This window comes from Charadrius vociferus, unplaced genomic scaffold (assembly GCF_000708025.1).
Source record: "Charadrius vociferus isolate BGI_N301 unplaced genomic scaffold, ASM70802v2 scaffold362, whole genome shotgun sequence".
Lineage (NCBI taxonomy): Eukaryota > Metazoa > Chordata > Aves > Charadriiformes > Charadriidae > Charadrius > Charadrius vociferus.
In genome coordinates this window covers 1,445,377-1,465,853 of record NW_009647052.1, presented here as the reverse complement: position 1 = coordinate 1,465,853, position 20,477 = coordinate 1,445,377, and the positions used below count along the sequence as shown (strand labels likewise).

General features: G+C 39.0%; 1 protein-coding gene across 1 annotated transcript in view; it reads left to right on the top strand.

Annotated features, from left to right (window-relative positions):
• KCNQ5 (potassium voltage-gated channel, KQT-like subfamily, member 5) overlaps positions 1-20,477 on the top strand; it is an 88,253-nt gene that overhangs the window by 12,902 nt on the left and 54,874 nt on the right. The window contains exon 2 of the mRNA XM_009895760.1: positions 5,183-5,309. Within this exon, the coding sequence (XP_009894062.1) occupies positions 5,192-5,309 (118 nt within the window). The 5' untranslated portion in view covers positions 5,183-5,191. The remainder of the gene's footprint in view (positions 1-5,182; positions 5,310-20,477) is intronic.

The following is a 20,477-nucleotide window of genomic DNA, read 5'->3' as shown; positions in this document are numbered from 1 at the left end:
GTGAGTCTGTGCTGCTTTACACCAGATGAGCATCTGCAGTGCGGCTACACTGCAGAGATGTTGTCTTCAGCAGGGAAACACTTGTGGCCTTATTAAAGCTTATTTCTGGGGATTAATTTGATTTGTTCTAGTCCATTTCCTGGGCTTTTGACAACGTCACTTGTAGACCCAGTTCTTCTAAGAGCTGAAACCATAACACTCCTTACATCAGTCTGCAGCTCTGTTGTCTTACTTTGCTAGCCTTTAGAATAATTAACAACACAATTTCCATACAAGAAATATAATTAAAATAACAGCAGAGCCATTGTCTTGTGGGCGGATTTCTCATATCCAAACCTCAGCTCATTTACACATTGAAAAAAAAAGAAAAAAAAACAAAAAACAAACCAGGAGCGTCCTGGGAGAACAGCACAGACTACTCAACTTTGGTCATTTTCTCATCTCGAAAATGGTTCAAATTCCCAGAAATAATGGTCTACAATGAAGGCACCTGATTTCAGCAGCAGCAAATTATTTTAAGTTTTAATAAGCAGTTATGTTAATGAACAAGAAAGCTATGATAAAAGCATTTTTTTGCTGTTATAACATTATGCTTAGGGAAATCCTTATCATTAAAAACTACCTGAGAACCATATTAATGTAGACAATTTCAACAAATCATCGCTTGTATCCTAATTAGATGGGGGGGGCGAAGAAAAAAAAAGTGCTCACCGTAGTTGGATTGTACAAAGTATGGTATGCTTGATTTAATTAATTATCAACCCTGTTCATTAGAGTCCTCCAGGACCATCTGTTAATAGAAACCTTGCTCAGCATGACCTCTTGCTTTCCTTTCCTGCCATTTGTGTGACTCTCATTGTTCTAGTGGCAGAGCAACCAAGGCACATGCAGATGTAAAAAACTTCAGGAGCACACTGGCACCTGTGCTCCTTATGCCAAAACCAACTGAATATTTTACGCCTGTGTGTTTCAGCCTTGCTTATCCTGCATATGCATAGTTCCCTGTGACAACTGGAGCTGGGTATGCAGAAACATTTCAAAATTACAGCAGTCTTTTACAGCAGTCTGGATGAACTGTGCTTTGAGAAGGAATAAAGACTTTCCACTATCTGAACCACCAATGCATCTGCCATAGCAATTACTGTTTGGAGGCTAACTGTGAGGTTAAATATCAACACCAAAAAAAAGTTACAGATTGTTGTAACTGTGGGGCAAGGCTAGATGAGGCTGTGATTGGAAAAGAATGACAAGATAGGGGAAAAGGAAGACATGGCAAAGGCCAGGGCACCCCTGCTCTGCCTAGGAAGGGAAGGGTTAGGTTTCCAGTAAATCTGAACTTGCCCCTCAGTTCAAATTCAGTGTTGCTGAATTTTTGAAGGAGGACAGATTTATCAACAGTGCAAAATTTTCCCATTCTGATGTAAATGTTGTTATTAATATCTATAAGTAATCCAAAATTAATGAGGTTCCATCATATTAAATGTAGGACAGAGATACTTGGAATGCATCATTTCTACAGCAAGCCTACAAGTCCTATAAGGTCTAATGATTTATTCCATCACATGCTTTTCCAATTATGTTCTGATTTTCTGTTTCAATTGCTACAGAACTAAAACCATGTTTTTTAAAAGCGTAGATCTATACTTAATTTTGTAATAAGCCATTCCAAATTAAATTTAAAAAAAAAAATTCTAATCTTGTTTGTGATGCATCCTTCCAATTTTTGTCCATGGAAAACCAAGAACCTCGTGACTGTGCAGCTGCCATAGGAAAAAATAATGTCATTCTCTGGCCTGCATTAACCTTGACAGAGATTTGACTTTACACTGTGACTGAGCGCACTGATTACTAAAACATTACTTTTTTGACAGTGGTGTGGGATTCTGTGTTTCTCTCTGAATTCAACCTGGACCAATCCAAAATACAACAAAACTGTCGTATATACTACTATGAAGAGTTTCTGTTTCAACACGTTCACATTTTCTAGGAAAATCCTTTTCCATTAGACTTTGTTCATGATGATATGCATTCCCTTCAAAAACAGTTGTTCCTTGAAGAAGTAGGAGTGACCAGGATATAAGGATCATTCTGAAACATCACTATTTCAAAAAGTGCAAAAATAAGTGTGAAACCCCATCATCACTTTATTCAATGTCTTTTCTGTTATTAAAGCTTATACTGTATTTTAAAACCTCCAGAGATTTGGTATGTGTGGAAGAAAATCATATACAGTATTTTTAAAATCAGCCATTCTTTTAGCCTCCCAGTGCACAGAGCCATATTTACTGTATTTGAGCTCACTTACTATAACTGCAGTGGCTGTTGTTAAAATTTACTTAAGTAGTAGAAACTTCAGTTAACTTTGAGAGAACATCACCATGCATAAATTCCTAATGTTGCTAGAAATTAACTATTTTTCCCAAGGAATGAACAAAGATATGTCACATTGTTTCTCCAAGAAAAATCTTACACTCTTACCACAGCCTCCAAAAACCAAAAATAATTGAGAAAACATTCTTTAGCTCTTTTTCTCTCTCAGAATAGTTATATCTCCATGAAGTTTCTATTTGTAGTACATATATATGTGTTTGTGTGTGTGTGAGAGAGAGACAAATAGGATTTCTGCCTCTGACACAAGTGCACCATGTAGTAGAAGAGACTCTCAAACACATGCTTTCAGCCCACAATGACTTTTTTCATCTTTGTGTAACTGAGCAAGCATAGCAAATAGTAATCGCTAACGGTAGTACAGATAATGAATACAAAACTGCATAGCAGTAATAGGAACCAGAATATTAAACGACCAAAAAAATTACCTCTTTTCAACTTCTACCAGCAGTTTTGTGATACTAATTTAGCTGAATTGGAGCTGTAGGCTAGTCCTTCCAGAATGACTTAGTATTTCTGTTCTTGCCAGATCTCCATTGGAGGCCCTACTGCGGTCTAGAGTATGATCAAGGACACACTCCTGCATGTGTGGATCAGGTCCTATAAGATGCCTTTGACAATTTCAATGTATTTACAAAGCAGGAGTTGTTTCTCATGCATCTGTACCCACAGTATGTTTTCCAGGGAAATGAGAAACTTTAGTCAAATGAAATGTGATTGGATTTTAACATGGAAAAGATTTTATTGGAAGCAAAGAATGTTTCATGCTTCGCTGGCCTCCTGTCCTTCGGTGTCTCTTAACCCTGCCCCAAAGAAGAAACTTCATCAGGAGAATCAGATGTGAAATGGCCTCGATGCTTGCCATCAACCCCCATAAATTCAGATACATCATTTAACGATGTGTAAACCAGATTTGACAATTCATGCTTTAACTACCACTATAAAAGTGGTAGTTAAATAACTAAAATACATATTCTTCCTTTTTTCCAGTTGGCTTCTTGTCCATTTTATTCTTGGCCTACTCAGAATTTTCTACAAGGAAATGTACCACATGGTAGCCAACTATGAAGAATTATTGTTACTATATGGGGAACTTTTTCAGTTTTGCACATAATCCTTTCTAAAGTTGTGCAATAACTGTCCATGGGTTAAGTTGAAGTTTCTTGTAGTAGAACAAAACAAAAAAAGAAAGATAAACAATCACACTCATTTGTCCATGTGTTCTTTTCTAACAAAAAATGTGACATTTTCTTTAGCTGTGTTTTAACAAATGGATCTCATTCTGCTTTTGTGATTTAGGAATTCAGTAGGGGATTTACAAAACTGGAAATGAACACACTGAAGAAGGGCCTAAAAACTGTTTCAATGTGATGTAGTTATACAAGCTGACACATTTTAGGAAGGAATACTACATTTTCCAATTGTTCTATGACATCAAAAGCAAATTAAATTCACAATGTTTCAATGTACTGCCAATAATCCTAAGCTAGTAAAACACCATTACATGACACAATATTAATAATACCATTTGTTCAGGTAAATTAATGCCTGAGTTGACATATGTAATATTTACAGCCTTATTGGCTTGCAAAGTTGTAGGGTCTTACAGTCTAAAAACATGCAAAATTTTTATTTGGAATAAGTCAATATTAGTTCAAACTTACCCTTGCAGATATTCCTCTACTTAATCCATTTGCAGTGCTGTCTTACCAGTACCATACTAGTCCTCATCCTGTAGGAATAACAAATTAATTGGCTGACAAGGAACAGCTTTCTCCTGGATGTGGAAATATATTCAGCTGCCAAATAAAATACAGCTTTCATCCTCTTCTTGATGAACTGCTTAATAAGCTCCTTCAAGTACTTTTCTCCTTTTGGTTAACACACAAATTTTTATTTTATCATTTCAAAACCCATAACTTTATGATGGCATTCCAGAAGAGTATCTAAATTAAGTTTATAATTCCATACCAGTGTGTATGTACTATATCACTGCATATTATAGGGATTCAGATATCCTTGAGTTATGGAGCTGAATTGTGCTCCAAACTCCATTGCTGCAACTCTGCTGACCTCACTGTTGTATTGAAAATTTTCTTCCAATAAAATGCTATTGAAATGGACAGTCTTAGAGGTTCCAATGTGAAAGAAGAGCAAACCAGATAAACAAGGCAAGATTTTTAAATGCTTACATTCACAAGTTGTCCAGGGACAGTTATGCATAGTGTGAAAATTAATTTACTGTCTTACAAAAAATTACATACCCATTGTATGTAATTACACTTGCACGTATCTTAACCTACTTCTGGGAACAAATTTATTTCCTAAATTCTTCTACACCATCTTAATCACTTCACCTGTATATTGCTACAATGAGAATACATCTACCAAAACATTCAGCCTCCAAACTAAGAAGGCTGGATGTGGGTATATAACATATATTCTTCACTAGCTGTCTAAATTACCTGTGGTCTGATCCTCAATATCGCAAGTCTTTGAATATTTTGCTTTGGTATTTTTTGAGTTTGATTCAGTCCTTCAGTGTTTCAGTTTGTAACCAACGTTAGCATGTATTTAATGTTATTCAGGTTAGTTTTGGACCCTTTAACAGGAAGCTCTGGGACAGTTTTTTGTGTGCAGATGTCCAACCATCCTGGGGAACAGGGTTCCAAGTTTGTCTTAGGGTCTTCAGGTGCTCAAGGTAAACTGGTAGACACACACAGTCATCATAAGTTTCCCGATGCTTCAGTGTTGGTGAGCTGTAACAAGCATTTTTCTTATTTTCCGTTTCTAGGAATTTGTCATGATTGTTGTCTTTGGTTTGGAATTTATTATTCGTATCTGGTCTGCTGGATGCTGTTGTCGATACCGAGGATGGCAGGGAAGACTGCGCTTTGCAAGGAAACCATTCTGTGTAATAGGTGAGTGTCCCAGCCCCAGTTTATTTTAAGGTAAAAATAGAAACTCCACCTTCTGTTTTGCTTCTGAATGAAAACTAAGGGAATCATACATACTCTGTTTACAGTAACTACATGTAAATCCAGAACAGCTCTGTCACCCATCTGCCCAAGGCTTTTCTAGATATAAAATCACAAATTCCCTAAATACTAGTCAGTCCATGTTTCTTATATTCTCCAAGAGACATCTTCCTATGCATGTCATACAGCTGGCATGTATATTGGAAGAATGAGGGACTGGGAGCCTATCTCCTTGAAAATCTTGGGAGCTGTATGCATTTAATGGGCATGAATATTAGCAATACATGCAATGAACATGTGTGCATACATTGTGTTCTCCTTATTTGACCTCTGTGACCAGACACAGTGCACATTACAGTAAGTCTGACAACTGTCTGACAACGTTGCTGCTTCCTGCATTGCTGCTTTCCAGGTATCCGCTCTGCCAGTCACTCTGGCATAGGATATAGCATATTTCTACAACTATTTCAAGAGACTCTTCCTCCCCTTCTTTGCTCTAGAAATTCTGAGAATGGTGAATAGGCCCACAACCAGTCAAAACCTACTTTTAAAAAGAACGTGCAGGAAAGCCGTTTCCCATAAAGGTAAAAATCAAGGATGGCTAACCAAATTAATCCGATAATTTCTTATTTTTCTAATGGTTTGGAGAAAATGCATTTTGCAGGACATCTGTGGAACTTCAGGATATCAACAACCCAACTTCTTCCTCAACCTCCTTCCTCCCTCCAGCCTTTAATTTCATCTGCTTGTATCTTAAATTAACTTACAGATTGACTGGAGCAGGAAACATATTTTCCCGTGCATCTATACAGCAGCTAGCACAACCGAGTCACACGCTTATGGTAGTTACACTCACAGGTCTCAGTGTAAACACTGAATAACAATATTATCATGTAGATGAGTGCAATCCTGGTCTAAAAAAATGTTACGCAGTGTCCCGTGACGTAGCAGACAAGTGCACTGGTTAGAGCTAATATGTAAAGCAAGCTTTTGCCTTCTGCCTCATTCCCTGGTAAATCCCCCCCTTCTCCCACTGAGGAACTCCTGCAGTGGAGAAAGGCACTTTAGCAAGAAGTAGGTGGAAAGGCATCGCAACCTGTCTCCCCCTCAGGAAGAATCGCCCCATCTAAGCTTTTGTATGATACTGTGGGAGAGGAGGGTGTATCGGGATGGGCACTTGATTTGTTCAGACCTCAGGGGACGTGGGCCGGTTCCTCACCCAACCCCACCCAGCACCAGGTCACACACTTGCCCTGTGGTTCCCATGTCTGTCTGGAAGGAAAGTGGAAAGAAAATTCAAAAATCCTGCCAGCCCTAACCAGCCACCTGTCAAGGGGAAGCCAGAAATTCAGACATTCACTCTCCCTGGCATCAACAAACACAGCTACACTCCTTAACCAGACTTACCATTATTCCAAGATTTTGTGGTGCGCCTGAAACATTGCAGTAGTCAGGTTTTGTCAGCACACAATCATAAGAAAGAGCCAGACTGTTAACTTAGTAAAATTAACCTACTTCAGCCATTGAGAACTTACGAGAAATATATAAATCCTTAAAGAATTTGAACATACCAGAAGCATTTGACATCTCAGAGTGGTTCATTGCTCTCCCAAATGCCGTTGTGTGGAAATACCAGCAGTTTGTTCGATTCAGCTTTTATTTCTTCTCCCTTTTCTGTCTCCGTTCAACTGGCAAGTTTTCTGCCAGTGATTAACTTCAGTCTGAGGTGTTAATTCCCAGTGAAAGTGAATGGAGGGGTTCTTCCTTGTCCAAAGCTCTGCATGTCATTATAGGGCAACTGATGTAGATTTTCACCCTTTCCTTTAAACAGCCCATAGCCACTCTCCTGCTGTTTGTGAAAGAGTTCAAGCAGGTCTTCTGGCACAGGCCTCAGAGAGTGTTGGGGTTTACCTCACTTGATTGTGGCTTTTCCTCCTTTCTTTGGAGTTCACCTGCTCTCCTTGTTGCACCTATGTTCACGTAGGTGAGCTCTAGCCTTAAAAGCATCTTCTCTGTCCCCCTTGCAATTCCATCACTTCCTAGCAGAATTAATTAGTAGCCAACAATCTTTTGCTTGTGGACATCTTCCTATGCTGTTCATTGGATGAAAAGGGAACTTTGTTCTGCAAAACCCCATACAGCTGCTAGTGCAGCTGCTGGAAACTCAACCAGTAGCTTGAATTTCTTGCCATTGATTATTCTGTGTCTCTCTTCTGCTGCTGATTGATTTTTGTCCATTTCTGGACTTTAGTATCACTGAAAGGAGTCTCAGATGTTCAGCATCTCTACAGATTTTATCTTCTGAGGAAGAACCTTTAGCAAGTCATCTTGCAGCTCTTGCTACGTAAGGTGACTACTTGCCTGGCACCTCAACTTTGCAGTCGTGGCAAAATGTGCCCTGGCAGCAAAGGCCAACAGGCTGTATTAGCTACAGCACCATCAGTAGATGAAGATACATGATTATCTCCCTTTATTCGGCACTCATTAGTCCACATCTAAGATACTGCAGCCCATTTGCCCCCTCCAACAGCATACATGAAAGGCGTCAATCAACTGGAATGAGTTCAGTGAAGGCCACCAAGGTGATTTGGGCTGGAGCATTTGCCCTGTGAAGAGAGGCTGAGGGACCTGGGCTTGTTCAACCTGGAGAAGGGATGGCTTCAGGTGGAACTCTCTAAACTGAGTGCTGAGGACTCTTTAAAAGCACATGGCCAGTTTCAGCCTATTACTTTTCATGTGTTTAATTATTTACTTCCTCGTCCATTCAGTTATTCTTTCTGCTTATTGTTACAGTGGAACAATAATATTTTAGCAGACTTTGTCTGTTTACTATTAATTAAATTTGCTATTTATCTCCAGCAGATCTGTTCTCTGATTATTTTTTTGATCAGACACAAATCACATAGGGGAATGGCCTAAGAGCTAGAAATAGGATTGCCTTAAGGGTCACGTTCAGACAGCCTTTATTTTTTTCCGTTAATAACCTAATAACCAGAAAAAAATTTATTCAGAGCCAAAGCTCTGTGCTTACATTAGTGTGCCTACAATGTCACTACCCTGACAAATTAGTTCATCAAGCAGCTCTGTGTGCTACCATGTTAGTAATGATATCCATCATATTATTTGACAGTTTGGTAACCCTTGTTTATTTCTGTGAAAATGGGAATAATAGCGTAGTATTAAACTTTGATTTGTATTTTGTTCCGTATCAGGAGTTACTTGCCATCCCTCATTTTCTCTGGTGGTGTATGAGCTTGTGTACGTAATGTAAAGGGCATACCAACATACCACCCCAGGTATTTCAAGTACGTACTTAAAGATGTACTTACTTCTGCAAATTCTGAATTTCCCCGGCGTACCAGTCTGAAGCTTGGCTGTTAGCACCGTAGAGCAATGTTGCTGTGTTACGCTGTGCAGACATGTAGAAATCAAGGCACCGCATCTCCTACCTCCTGCCGCTGGGTGCCAGAGGCTCCGATGCCTGGGGAAAGATCTGAGCCTGACTCTGTCTTAGGGGGACCTATGGTCCCTGAAGATCCCTGCTATAAAAGAGGACATCTGCTAGTCAGGAGGAAAGTAAGGCATCCCCTCCCTGTAAAACCAGTCAGGGAGTATATAACATTTCTCCAGAGCAACTGGACTTCTTGGTGGTCCAGCGCAGTGAAAGATTTCATGTATTTCGGTCAGTCCCATTAGCAGTTTCCCCACAGCTGCTTCTATTTTACCTCTAGTCAAGCTACAGCGTGATGGAAATGTCACAGGTTCAAATTCTGTTGAGGCTGTAGAATGAACAAATTCCCAACAGGAAGCTTAAGTCCATTATCTGTAATCAGGCTCTTGAACTTCATGGCTGGCAAACCTCGTTTCAGAGCATTAAGTGATAGCAGCGGCTGCTGCATATTACTGGATCTATTTTTCATTAATTAGAGTGGTAATGAACCATCATATGACACTTTTGCCAAACCTTTATAAACAAATTCTTATCTAGTGTGTTACAAGATCTGCTGAACTTTTAATTTGAATTAATTCAATATATTTATGTAATGATACGTTGTGTGTCTGTCACCTTGGTATTTAGACACATTATATAGTTTAAATACAGACAGAGAGTAAATCTGCTGCTCATGATAATCAATATAAACAGCCCCTTTCCAGTATAATTTGAACTTTAAATAACCCAGCGATGGTCTGTAATTATAGTATATGCTTGACTAAGGAGACACATCTCACATCACATCTCATTTTAAATCCTGGCAAAACCAAGTTCCAGCAGGAGCAAATTCCATGTTGGGGGGGTCTCCTGCCAGCCTGACTTGAACTCGTCTCAGGAACACGCTGCCCACTTCACTCCAGAAAGTACTCTGATAGTAGTAGTAGTAGTAGTGGTAGTATTAAGATTAAAAATTGAAAGTTCATCAGATAATTTCAGCAGCCATAATTATATGCAATGAATAGAGGCTAAATCGGTCACAAGCTGTGTGGGTTTTTAAAACTAATATTTAGTGGTGTATCATTGTGTTTGACAATCCTGGCAGCACAGGTTTTAGAAAAGCATAACAAAAATAAAGTCTTCTCAATATCACCTATGGGCCTTATTCTTTCGCGTTTACTTTTGCCAGCTACTGCCCTCCCTGCTGAGAAAGGTACCATTTGCTATGAGTAAAGACATCAGGCTCTGGTGGTCTCTTTCTAGAAGTCACGTGTCTGCTATTCAAAAGAAATCTGCTAGTTTGGTGCAATGCAGTTCATGGTGCAATTCAACAGCCTGTATTTGTTGATTGACGGGTTTTTTTTGATCTTTCTTACACTCATGGCGCTACCATGTTATTTTGAGTAGAGGAGTGCCTACCATGAACTGGGCAACCTGAGTGAGGTGTGTAATGACTTCTTTCCTGCTGGGCAGCTGTGGGTAGTGTCACATTTCATCTTCATGAGGCTTGGAGTTCGAGGTTTTGGTCTGAGGCCTGAGATTTTACTGCATCTTGTGCATCTGCTGAGATACCTGGTGATGAAGGAAGTCAGCAAGGTTGGTGTAAGATTTCTGATGAAATTAATTTTCATTGAAAAATAGGGATTAATTGAAACCAAAGTAATTCATGGAAACAAACCGACTCTCTTTTCCTGAGGAAAGGCATTTTATATTCAATCTGGATCTTTTTCTCTTTATCATAAAAATTAGAAACACTCTCCCAAACATGCAGAATAACCAATGATACAGTTTCTGATTTCTGGTTAAATTCAGAGCAGGAAATTACAATCTCTCAGCCCCGTTGAAACTATCCAAACATCAATAGATAATTCTTAATTTGTCCAGAGAGACAAGCTGATTTACCCCATCACCTGGTGTTAATTGTAGTCATCTGCTATGTGAGAAACTTTGATTTTGTTCATCCAAATAATAATCTGTCATTCCTAAATAGACAATTCCAGCAGTACAAATTAAAATCCACATCAGCATGGATGAAGTAGGTTAGAGCACTGGGATGTGAAGAATCAGAGAATCAAGACAGGTTTGTGATAGAAAGCCTGTTAAAAGCCAGAGACCTTTTACTAAAAAAAGAATTTATTTGTGATATTAGAATTAGATATTTTCCCAACCATGAGGCAGTTATGTCCATTCCAAATAAGACTGATATAACTCAGTACCTTCACTAAAATGTTTAGCGATTCCTAACTCGGTTTACTTTTGTTAGGAAAATCTCCTAAAGTCAAATGTCACGGTCAAGTTATTTACAAATAAAGAGGTGTTCTGTGCATACTCACTCACATTCTGTTAATGGTTTATGGAATCTTTCAAATGATTGATGATCTCTCATATTTGAATCTCAGAAAATATACTGTACATATGTTATATTTATTATTATCTTTAAATTCTGTATTATAAAATACTCTATATTGTAAAATATTATATTTTATAAATGGGTATTCTAGAATTTCTAGTGCTGCTTATGAGCCACAAGTAAGTGGAAATTTACCGTCAGAAGGAGGTAAACAACTGACAGACCAAGAAGCCATCAACATTTGCTGGTTTTAGACTTGGTGTGTTAAATTTTGCTCACAATTTTTAGGGACTGGCTTTAAAATGTTGCTACTAGAGATGCCCAGTATTTGAAGATGCTTATGGAAATACCTTTTTCACTACCTATTTGAGTTGAGATGTTCATATCCTGCCTTACTACACTGAATTCCCATCATATCTATAGACAAGATACTTGCTCAAATTTCCATGCATACGTGTAAATTCTCTAATCCAAAACTAAGTAATTGTTAATGTAAGCGCTGGAGTGAAAGTAGACAGGATTGTGCCAAATTAATTTATCTGCCTACCTCAGCATAGGGAGTCTCAAAAGCAGTAAAACAGTTGGTTTGGTTTCCAAATTTTATTATTCCTAAGATCTAAAAAAATGATATTTTTAATGAATAAGTGAATAACATGTCACGCTAATTGATATGCAAGGAAATATTCCACTTTCTTGGCTTCTTTCTAGATGTTGTACTGCAGATCAGCTGCTTCAGTCTGTGACGTTCTTTGTAACTCCCACCTGAGACCATCATCAGCTCTTTCCCGTAGCTCCTCTGTGAGAGGAATTGCCGATTTGGTGGCTGTACAGGTGTTGCTTTTACAGCAGCAAATTATTCTCTCCAGGCAGAAATCTGAATCGTTTAGGAACGTTTTTGTATTGGTCCAAAATAGCATCCTATTACACTAGGTGTTTGCTATTTTGGACTTCTGCAACTGCCCGTTACTCTATTCTTGGCATACATCAGCCTCTCACGGGACGTGATATCCCTAGCTTGTGGTACCAATTTATTGCAAAAGCCTTTTTCAGTGGGTCTTCTATTTTACTAACATGCCTATACTTACTTAGGGGTGCTTTGGCAGCATATTAACATAAATTTCAATGTTAATGCCCCCGGGTGATACATTGGACAACTGTTGAGCCATGATTAACTACTCTTCCCAGTGCTAGTCAATCAAATCGTGCTTTCTCTCTTGGTGTCCCAGCCTTACACCTCTGAGCCCAAGTGAAGGTATTTGAAGAGGTCTAAATGGAGATATTGGCTTGGCATATAATGCAGGACTCATTCTAGAATTGTTTGAAAGGGAAAATGTAGTGAAAAATTATAGAAGAGACTAGACTAGACTAGACTAGAATGAATAGAATATTTCAGTTGGAAGGGACCTGAAATGATCATCTAGTCCAACTGCCTGACTGCTTCAGGGCTGACCAAAAATGAAAGCATGTTATTAAGGGCATTGTCCAAATGCCTCTTAAACACCAACAGGCTTGGGGCATTAACCACCCTCTCTAGAGAGCTTGTTCCAGTGTCTGACCACCCTCTTGGTAAAGAAATGCTTCCTAATGTCAAGTTGCGAGGGTGATCAGGTAGATCAGGTAGATCACCCTAGGTAGTGCATTGTGGGCAACTACCTCATTCACATTTTTATGTAATAATTACACTTTTACTAGTCCTTGTGCACAGTTCACTTTGTTCCTTCTACATTCACCCTGCAGCATATGACAGGAAGCAACATGCTGCTATCTTATATTTGCTGTATGTCTTTCCATCTGTTTGGTGCTTTTAGTTTATAATTATTACTCGTATGCCTGTTAATTTTGTGACTTTATTGCTATTTTTGCTGAAGACTATTTTATTTCTGTTTAGGTCATATGTGTGTGAGCCAGGTCTCCAGGAAAAGGGTCGTAGGTGCAGTCAGTTAAAAACAGTGGTTTCATTTTGCTTGGCTGTATTGTCATTTAGAAAAATAGGCATTTTCAGTTGCTTGAGAGATAGTGTTGTATTCTTCAAACGCAGTTTTCTGGTATCTGCTCAGCTTTAATTTGTTAACCAGCAATGCTGATGGTTTAAAAAACAAGTTTTGCCCACTGTTCTGTTCCGTACAGTCAGATTGATTGCCAGGTGTCTTCATCCAGCCTCGCAACTCTCTTGTTAGTGATCACAAAGCCTGAAGAAATTGTTTCCACAGATGTTTCCACTCTCTTACATCCCTTGAGAGAACTGTGTGTTGCCACCAGCACTGCTAAAGTGACTGATGGGCAGAACGGTCCAGTGGGAATCCCAGGAAATCTCTATTTTTATGATCATGCCTCAAATGGTTACACTCCAACAGCTACTTTAGAAAAAGACTTGTGTACAAGAAGAGAAAGTACAGTTTTTTAATTCCTCCTTTTTACAGCTGCTGTGTTAAGCGCAGCAATTAGGATTTGACAATGTAACAACATTGTTACATTGTGTAACAGAGTTATAGTATTTATATCTTAAGTTTAATATGGCTAAGTAGAAATATTTGCATATTTCTAGAAGGCAAATTGGGCATGTTCTGCACATTTTAATTGCCTTCCTTCCCACCCTTAGCACTTAAGCACCGGGCTCCCATAACCTGTAGTCTCCTCTTAAAGAAATATTACATTTTTTACCTCGAAGCTTATGCTGGTAACTCTCAAAAGCAAGGATTTGACCTTTCCGCTGATAGATGATATTGCTGTCAAGAACAGATCTCAGGAAGGTACCCACCAGATCTATTTTACATCAACCTACGTAAGCTCCAAAATGGTGTAAATGCTTATTTGAGTCTGGCCTAAGCCATCCCTGCTGCAGAAAGACGCAGCTCCAGCCACTTGCTTCCACCTCATGCCCCAGAGAGTGTATGTGACCATTTTGGGAGCAGCCACGATGAAGGCAGGCCCTCCAGGCCTCCCCTTCACCAGCCCAGCCTGCTTCTGAGACCCCCACAGTAGGGACTGCTTTGTTTCAGATTAAAATGTCATGAGACAACATGGAGAGGTTGTCACAAAGAGTGGCATGGTCTACTGTATTTGAGATCTCATTTGGGGATTGCCTTCTCTTGGGTGTGTGAGAGTGATAAGAGATTATGGGGGTTTTTTTCCCTCTCGAGCAAGTGCTGAAAAGAGCTTCTATTTCTTTCTTCATATCTCCCACGCCAGGAAGTCTCAAAGGTGGCTGCAAGGTGTCCCACACCACTGTTCTCCAAAACACATAAAGCTTCTTGTTGGCACAGTGGTGCCTCTTAGGCTACCCACCCACAAATTGCATGTGGGATAGCAGCTGAGGGTAAAAAGTGGCTGGAAATCTCTGGTTCTATATCATGTGAGTAAGCTCTGTATTTACAGAAACAGAGAAGTCCCAGGAGGCACTCACACTGACTGCACAGGCATCCAAAATAGTTGTGTAGGTTAGGAATGCAAGTCCTGGTTTTAGGCAGCAAGGAGAGAGGTATATGCCTCTAGAGGATGGCTCAGAAAACTTAAGGTAGGAATTAATCTCTTTCAGTCAACACTGACCCCCCATTCCTGCCTTCAAAACTTGCGTTAGATAACTCAGCTAGATACTGGATACATCCTGTTCCCCCCACCCCGTGAATTTGAGAACAGATTATTAATACTGTCTCTTCCCTCTCCACCGACAAAACAGGCTTTTCATCTCCCTCAGAGACACAGTCTTCTCTCCCCTCCTCTTTTCAGCATCTTCTCAGTTTTTTCCTGTTCTCTTTCTCCCTCACACCCAGGATTTTTCTCTTCCCAGGGGTTTTTTTGTCCTTTCCACTTCCATACCACTGCATTACCTTCACTTTACGCACAACCTGGGAATGTGTTAGATGGACACTTCCAGACACCCTGCCCACCTGACCCTCCCTGAGATTTTAAAGCATGATTGAAAAGGCGGTGAAAGGGCAGGTTCCTGCCTATAGATTCCAACCTGTGTGGTTAGAAGGACCCAGCACAGAAATGGCACTGCTTCCCCTGCTGGGCTGGATCATGTAAGAGCCCCGTTTGGTATCTTTCTACACGCCGGCTAGTGCCAGATACCTCTAAAAAAGGTGTTAATACCTGTAGCCCAAATAGCCAATCACACAATATTTTTGTTTGGACATTGGGTAATCACTGAATGACTCATCCAGGAATTTGGATCCCCTGAAAAATCTAATTCCAGCAATTCAGGGAGAAACATCCAATCTTGTCTTTAATTTTCCCTGGTTATTCCTTTATATCCTGCGGCGATGAATTTTACAAGTTAATTGCACGTTGTATTTCTTTTTATCAGATTTAAATTGTCTTTTGATCTCACTTTTATAAGGAAGGGTAAATAGGAGGCATCCAACAGACCTTCTTGTCTTCCACTAGTCTGCATACCTCTATCTGCCATCTCATATTTGTCTTCTGACTAACCACTCCTAAATTATTCAGCCCTTTCTCCATACACAAGTCTTGCCATGCCTGTAGTTATTTTGGTTTTTTCTCACTGATGACTTCGTGGTTTTCTTACAGTCCAATCTAATGAGCCTTTTTATTCATCAGAAGTGTGTTTGTGTCTGGCTGTCCATCCTGCTGCCTTTCCCTCCAGAAATCTTCAGGGTTTTTTTCTCTCCACAGCAATAGCCTTTTTCACGAAGGTCTACTGTCATCCAGGAAAAAGCTTCAGATGTAGTGAAGTGACTAGCAAACCTTATTTTCCCAGGGCTTGTAAGTTACTGGGCAGAATAAATTAAGATTTATGGGAAGGATCTGCATGTGTTACTGATGGTTTGTTTCTCTGGTTGGACGCAAATTGGGTTGGTGAACACTGGGTCAAAGATACGGTTTTAAATGTGTTTCTGTCAGCCTGTCTTAAAGCCAAATAAAACTCTTAGTGAATAAATAGTGCTTTATTCCTTCTGGCAGGTACATATTAATAATGTTAAAGATCAATTATTGGAAAAGGCTAATAAAGTATAAATCCATGAAAGGCTTGCAATTGAACTTAATCTTAGCTTGCAGGAGGCCCTTGGATTTTTAAAATTTATTGAGCCAGCTGTTAATAATATAAAGATGTTTGCTGAGGACTTATTCAGTCCATAGAAAGAGTGTGTACTCAGCAGGGCCATGAACTTTAATTGCTAACAGTACAAAGACAGGTGAAATGTTCCCATTAATCTTGTTATTCTTATTGGGACTGAATCAAAAATGGTAGCCATAACTACAATTTAAAATTTAGTATTTGTTGAGCTATTGTGATTCTCAGCCCACAGAGAAATATTTTGGCTATCTACAACAAAAAGTAAAATGTCATTATTTTGATATATTTGTCATCATGGCCTGAAAGTGTGCTACACAGGAACAGTGTTCTTTTAGTACATTGGCATAGTAATAACGTCGTTTGATCCCTTCTTGTGGATGAAATTAGGATCTCATTCTAAACCTTGATTTAAAAATGACAAAATAAAAATCTAACCCATCTTCCTCAGTCTGGAATTTCATAAGGGAATAGTTAGTTTTCCCATCTAAAAAATGTCCAATTTTGACTTTTTGAAAATATTCCTTGGTTTTCTCTTTCAAGAATTGTTTGACCTACCAAGTCCAAATTTGTTGCACTTGATTGGCTTTACTAACAAGTGTCTTTGACTTGTTTCAAGTTTTGTTTCATTTTGTCTGGGGGCAACATACGATCACCTTGTATGGTAAGGAGCTTTACTCAAGGTGTAGTGAAGGCATACTAAGGTGCCTGTGAAGAAGGGGATTTACTGGTGCTGCCTGGAGTATTCATCAATAGAGGAAACATGGGATAGTTCTCCTCCTCAACGTATAAAGACTATACAGCTCCTTTCTCTGGTTGAGGCAGAAAATCTTAATCTAATTGTTTTTCAGTAGGATAAGCTGAAGAAATACTCTAGGCATGGGACCAGCTTAAAAACAAATGTTTAGCAGCAGGGTGTGTGAATTCAGTTTTAAGCGATGGGTTTGGCTTGTGTTCCCCTGGACCACTTTGCTTTGCTGTGTCTGTGTGTGTGTGTGTGCGCGCGCGCGCGCTGGGGGTCGGTGGCCAGGATTTACACACTTACTCATCCTGTTTGATGCGCCGCGGAGGAGTAAACTGAGCTGCCACCATATCGCCTTTCATCAGTTACTGCCAAGCTCAGCCAAGCCGGGGACTCTTTCACCCCGGCTCAGGTAGACGCTGGGATGAGACCCGCTCTGGGGTGCGGTGACACCTCCAGGTGACAGGGTGAAGTCCCATATGTCTTGTACCTGCTCTGGGGTGCGATGTGGTCTGCCCTGGCAGGGATGGGCTCACCAGTGCTGTGCCATGGGTTATGGCCCCATTTCCACACAGCTGCTTTGCAGAACTGACCTCGTCTCCGGCACCGGGCTCTGGGGCGTCCCATCAAATCTGGAGTTTCAGCATCAGGACATGGTGCTGTAGCTGATCCTCACAGTGTTTGCAGCTATAAAACCCTTGAATCGACACCCTAAAGCATACTTGAAGTTTAATGCAGAGTTTATTTTCCATGGCACTGAAAATAGATGAAACATAACTTATATTATATTGTGTTGTGGTTTAATGCCAGCTGGCAACTAAGCACAACAGAGTGGTGCTTTTATAATATAAATACACGACTTTTATCTTATATATCATTTCATTATTACATATTACATTGGTTTTATATATCATATAAATAATGCTATGTATTATTTCATATATACGTTTAAAATTTATTTTATCTTAAATAATTTTAATTCCTACCATTTTCTCTTTGCCAGAAAAGATATCTTAACATGTTGGTGAGCTACTTTACTAAATAGACCCACTTTGGCTGTGTAAAATTAACATGTATCCTAGAAAGAAGATGTCTGTATTTCCAGGACGTCACTTTCATTTCACATTAAATTATTTTACTTACTCAGATGATTCCCATACATTGCAAATGAAAACTATAGATGGAGAGAAGGATTCAAGATGGTTCATCTCTATTGATCTGTTCACTGGAGTATTGCTTAGCTGATGAGTAAGAAAAATTCAAGTTTCTATGCGCAGATCAGTTTTAGTGGACTCCTTAGGATTTAAGTCAGTGACTAATGTAGCCATTTTTCTTGTTAGAAGAAAAAAAATCAATAGAGTAGAAGTAGTAACCTCTGGATTTTTTTTTAATTCTACTTCAGTGCCTAGACAGTATTGCATATGTTTTATAACTTTCTCTTCTATGTGCCACTGCCATACATCCCTATCTTCCTGTTTTTCAACAGCAATAAAAGTCAATTTTCACACTCATCTGTGTTTATCTCAGCGAATTATCTTGATACGTAAAACTACTTCACTTTCCTACTTCTAAAAATACGAAGTTGTTTTGCATCTTGAAAAAAGATTACAAAAGGAAGCTAAATCACCAACTTGTTTTGCCTGTAATGACAATTAAGATGGTTTCCATCCAGAGAGTGTTATATATTTGCAAACGCAAAGACCTTTTGGCTGGAGTGACAACAACATCTGCAAAAATCAAACAGCGTCATCCATCCCAAGAATTTCCTGAAGATATCCTGCCAATTACTTTTACTAGTAGGTGACGATTAATCATAACCTGTCTGGCATCTGAGCAGAGAGATCTGATCCCTGACCAGAAAGAAAAGCTATACGCAGGCATAGCTGAAAGCAAATTTTGCCAGGACTCAAGACCCTGAGCACCATTATTTTTAGTATATATGCAAAACACAGATTATCTCGTATTCTTTGCGGGGTTTTGTTGTTGATGTTGTTGTTTAGGCATATTGTTATTGTCGCGGCCTTATCGCTGTAAATCTACTCAGTTTTTGGTGGGAGGTACAGAACTCAGCTTCCTGCCTCTCCCAAATTACGCTAGAGATGTTCAGGTGATATAATTCAATGGATGACATTAAACTGCTTTTTTTTATAGGCAGAGAATAATGCTTGAGTGTATCATATTTCAGAGGGTGAATTCAGGTGACCTCAAAAGACCATATGTCTCTAGCACAGTGTCTGAAAATCCAGTTTGTATATTTTGACGATCTTGCACATACTGAATTTAACTGTATTTTATCAATAAATAATTCTGCTTCTTCCAATGGGACAATTTAAAAAAAATTATAACATCTATCATCTTTCTAAATATGGTAATATTGATCATCTCTCTATTCAGAGATTTAATTACAGGTTTAATCATTTTTTTAAAAAAAAAAAGTTAATATTCTGTACATTTTAAAGATAAAAATATTTAAAATTCTTGGTTTCTGGGGTAAATACTTACGCAAGGTCACTGGAAGTTCAGCCCATATTAGACCAAATTTTGCTGCCATAACTATGTAAAATATCTCTCTGATTTCATAGCAAGGGGACTATTCGCAGAGCAAAGGAACTGCCACCTGGTAAAAACATTACAATTTGCCTCTTTTCAAATTAACTGTTGCAGCATGCTCTAATCATGTTTTTTATTATTTGCCCTCTTGAACTGGTAGAGGGAAGTGGTTAATCCCTTGTTTGAAGCTAAAAGCATTTTTGCAGCCAGTTATGATGAAACAACCTTTTCCATTCTATGACCTTTCTCAACAAGTGCTCAAGGAATAATGATACAATTATTTCCCTCTCTGAATACCCCTCTCTTAGGGTATTCAGAAGCCTTAAACTCTATGAATGTCTTTTTCTTTCCTATTTTTTTCTTTAGCTAACCCACAGGAGCATAAAACACACCAATGCCAGATATGTTACTAGGCTGCGCAAAAAGGCTGCTATTCCTATAGACGAGTTTGCATAAACAAAACTTATAAGAATCTGAAAAAGAGCAACCTTATTTTCACATACAGATGTATGGCTTAAGTCAGGTGTTGGTCATCAAGCTATGCCTTAAACTGCTTTAAACTGCCAATTTATATCAGTTTAGAATAAAGACCATTGAATATATTTTTGTTACCATGTTTCTATAGTGTGACGTGCTCAAATACGGTGCTCCAGAATGTGTGTTGTGTTAAATTTGTGCTGTAGTGTCTGATTAAAATTCAAAGTGCATTTCTACATTGATGATACCCTCCGGCCCCGGCCAACTAACTGTGGAGATTATTGTAGACAAACTGAAGGGAGTTCTGAGAATAGCAATAAACACGATGAAGCTACTGGAAGGACCAATACATGAAGAGATATTAGAAAAACTAAAACTAAAATTCCCTCCCTTCCACCACTCACACCTCCTCGTGACTCAGAATAGAAAGCTGTTAATTATTTCTGTGCAGTTGTTGTTGTAAATCTGGATTAAAACTTATTTAAAGTCCTTAGCAAGTGAGAATAATCACTCACTGGGCTGCAATA